General features: G+C 37.6%; 1 protein-coding gene across 1 annotated transcript in view; it reads right to left on the reverse strand.

Moving 5' to 3' along the window:
* Positions 1-1453: 1453 nt before the first annotated feature.
* The window catches only part of LOC116730168 (carboxypeptidase A1-like), a 2752-nt gene continuing 2458 nt past the window's right edge, over positions 1454-1747 (reverse strand). The window contains exon 4 of the mRNA XM_032579193.1: positions 1454-1732. Within this exon, the coding sequence (XP_032435084.1) occupies positions 1598-1732 (135 nt within the window). The 3' untranslated portion in view covers positions 1454-1597. The remainder of the gene's footprint in view (positions 1733-1747) is intronic.

Here is a 1747-nt window from a genome sequence, read left to right on the forward strand (position 1 = left end):
ATTATGTTATTAAAGCTAAAGTTTAATCAGTAATACTTTTATAACAAATTTATGTCAGATCATGATGTCTTGGTTAATGTCAAGTTGTCATAACGAAGACATTTTTGAATAATGTCAACTTTGTATTAAATGTGTCATGATTTACCGAATGACACTTTATGACAACAGTCATAAATGTTCATGAAGACTTACTCATGTTCATGACAGGTGTTATGTCATGTTTATGACAGTGTCATGACAGTCTTATTCACAACCCGTCAAATAAAGTGTTACCCGTAACATTAGATTCCTTTGTCTTTGGAAATCTCAAATCTTAAATAACGATGGGCTGTATTTTGTTACTAAGGAACTAAGTAAAGTTGCGCAAGTAATCGTGAAAGAGAAACGGGAACGGAATACCGGCAAATACAGTGAGATCGCAAAATTGATCGGAGCGATCGGTGTCATCCACTTAGTAATTTATTTTTAGCTTAGTGGTTTCTGTTCTGTATGTAAAGATTTATGTTAAGAATGAATCCGCAGCAGGCAGTGGCGCTCTGTTTTGAGCTGGAAGACAAAGTCGGGAAACTCGCAGCTGAAGTCTGCGGTGCAGTAAGGACTGCCATGATGGCGATGGCTGATTGATCATTCATATTAGTAACTGACAAAGAGAATGAGAGTATGATGAGATCCTAGCAGTCTGAGAGGCCACTATTCAGAGACCCCAGCAGGGGAATGGCAGCGCTGTGCAGCTGAAAGGAGTCGATCACTACTGGGTGAGGCAATGCCACTCCCCCAGCAGCTAGTAGTAAGCAGCTTCCAGCCACGGCTAACTCCGGGAGCCAAGAAAAGCCTTTTTCCCATAGTCCAAACAACATTCAAACAACAGTCCAAAATTATACCCATACACACACACAATTATACATTTTTGGCATTTTGTTTTGTCAAAAATTGTATACAAACGATTGAGAAAGTGCCTTCATTTTCATTCTAATAATGTTATAAAACTATGTTGCTTGCAATATTTTTACATCAGTTTAAGAAATGTAGACTATACATTGTCATTCTAAATTATAAAAAACTTTCGTTATGAATATTTGAGGGTTTCAGTGAAATAAATTTTCATTTTTCCAAATCGGATTTCATGTTTTTCTGTGACTCAAGGTCCAAAATGCAAAAACAGTATGTACAAAAGAAAATAATAAGTGCAATCATTTGCATATTGAGAGTCTACAGAGGCTGATAATCTCCCCACTCAGCTACCGGATCACTGTTGAAACTTTGAGTTTTATGTCAAATCCACATGAATTAAATGACAGAAGCTCATTTTCTCACCACATCTTTGACTCATTTTGTCCAGCTGTACATCTCTGTCCAATCAGAGCCAGGTATTGTGTAGTTGGTGCTTTTATTCAGTTTTCAGTTAATTCAATCCAACGGAACAATCACAAAATGTCACCAAAATCACTCTGTCCCTCTAAAATCTTTCAGAAAATTGTAAAAGTGTATAGAATCGTATCATTTGCTGAATATTGTGTATTGTATCGTGAGATTATTGTATCGCCACAGCCCTAGACAAAACCCGATGTTATTATAATAAACATTCTCCATCTAATATTCAGCTCTGCGTATACACTGATAATGAACTTAAACTAACTTCACTGAGGGTGTGGTAGTTGGTGTAGTCGAAGCTGTCAGTGTTTCCAGCAGGAGCGATGGACTTCATCTGCCTCTGCTCCTCATCCAGCAAAGCCTGCAACATAGCCTG

Source organism: Xiphophorus hellerii, chromosome 2 (genome assembly GCF_003331165.1).
Source record: "Xiphophorus hellerii strain 12219 chromosome 2, Xiphophorus_hellerii-4.1, whole genome shotgun sequence".
Lineage (NCBI taxonomy): Eukaryota > Metazoa > Chordata > Actinopteri > Cyprinodontiformes > Poeciliidae > Xiphophorus > Xiphophorus hellerii.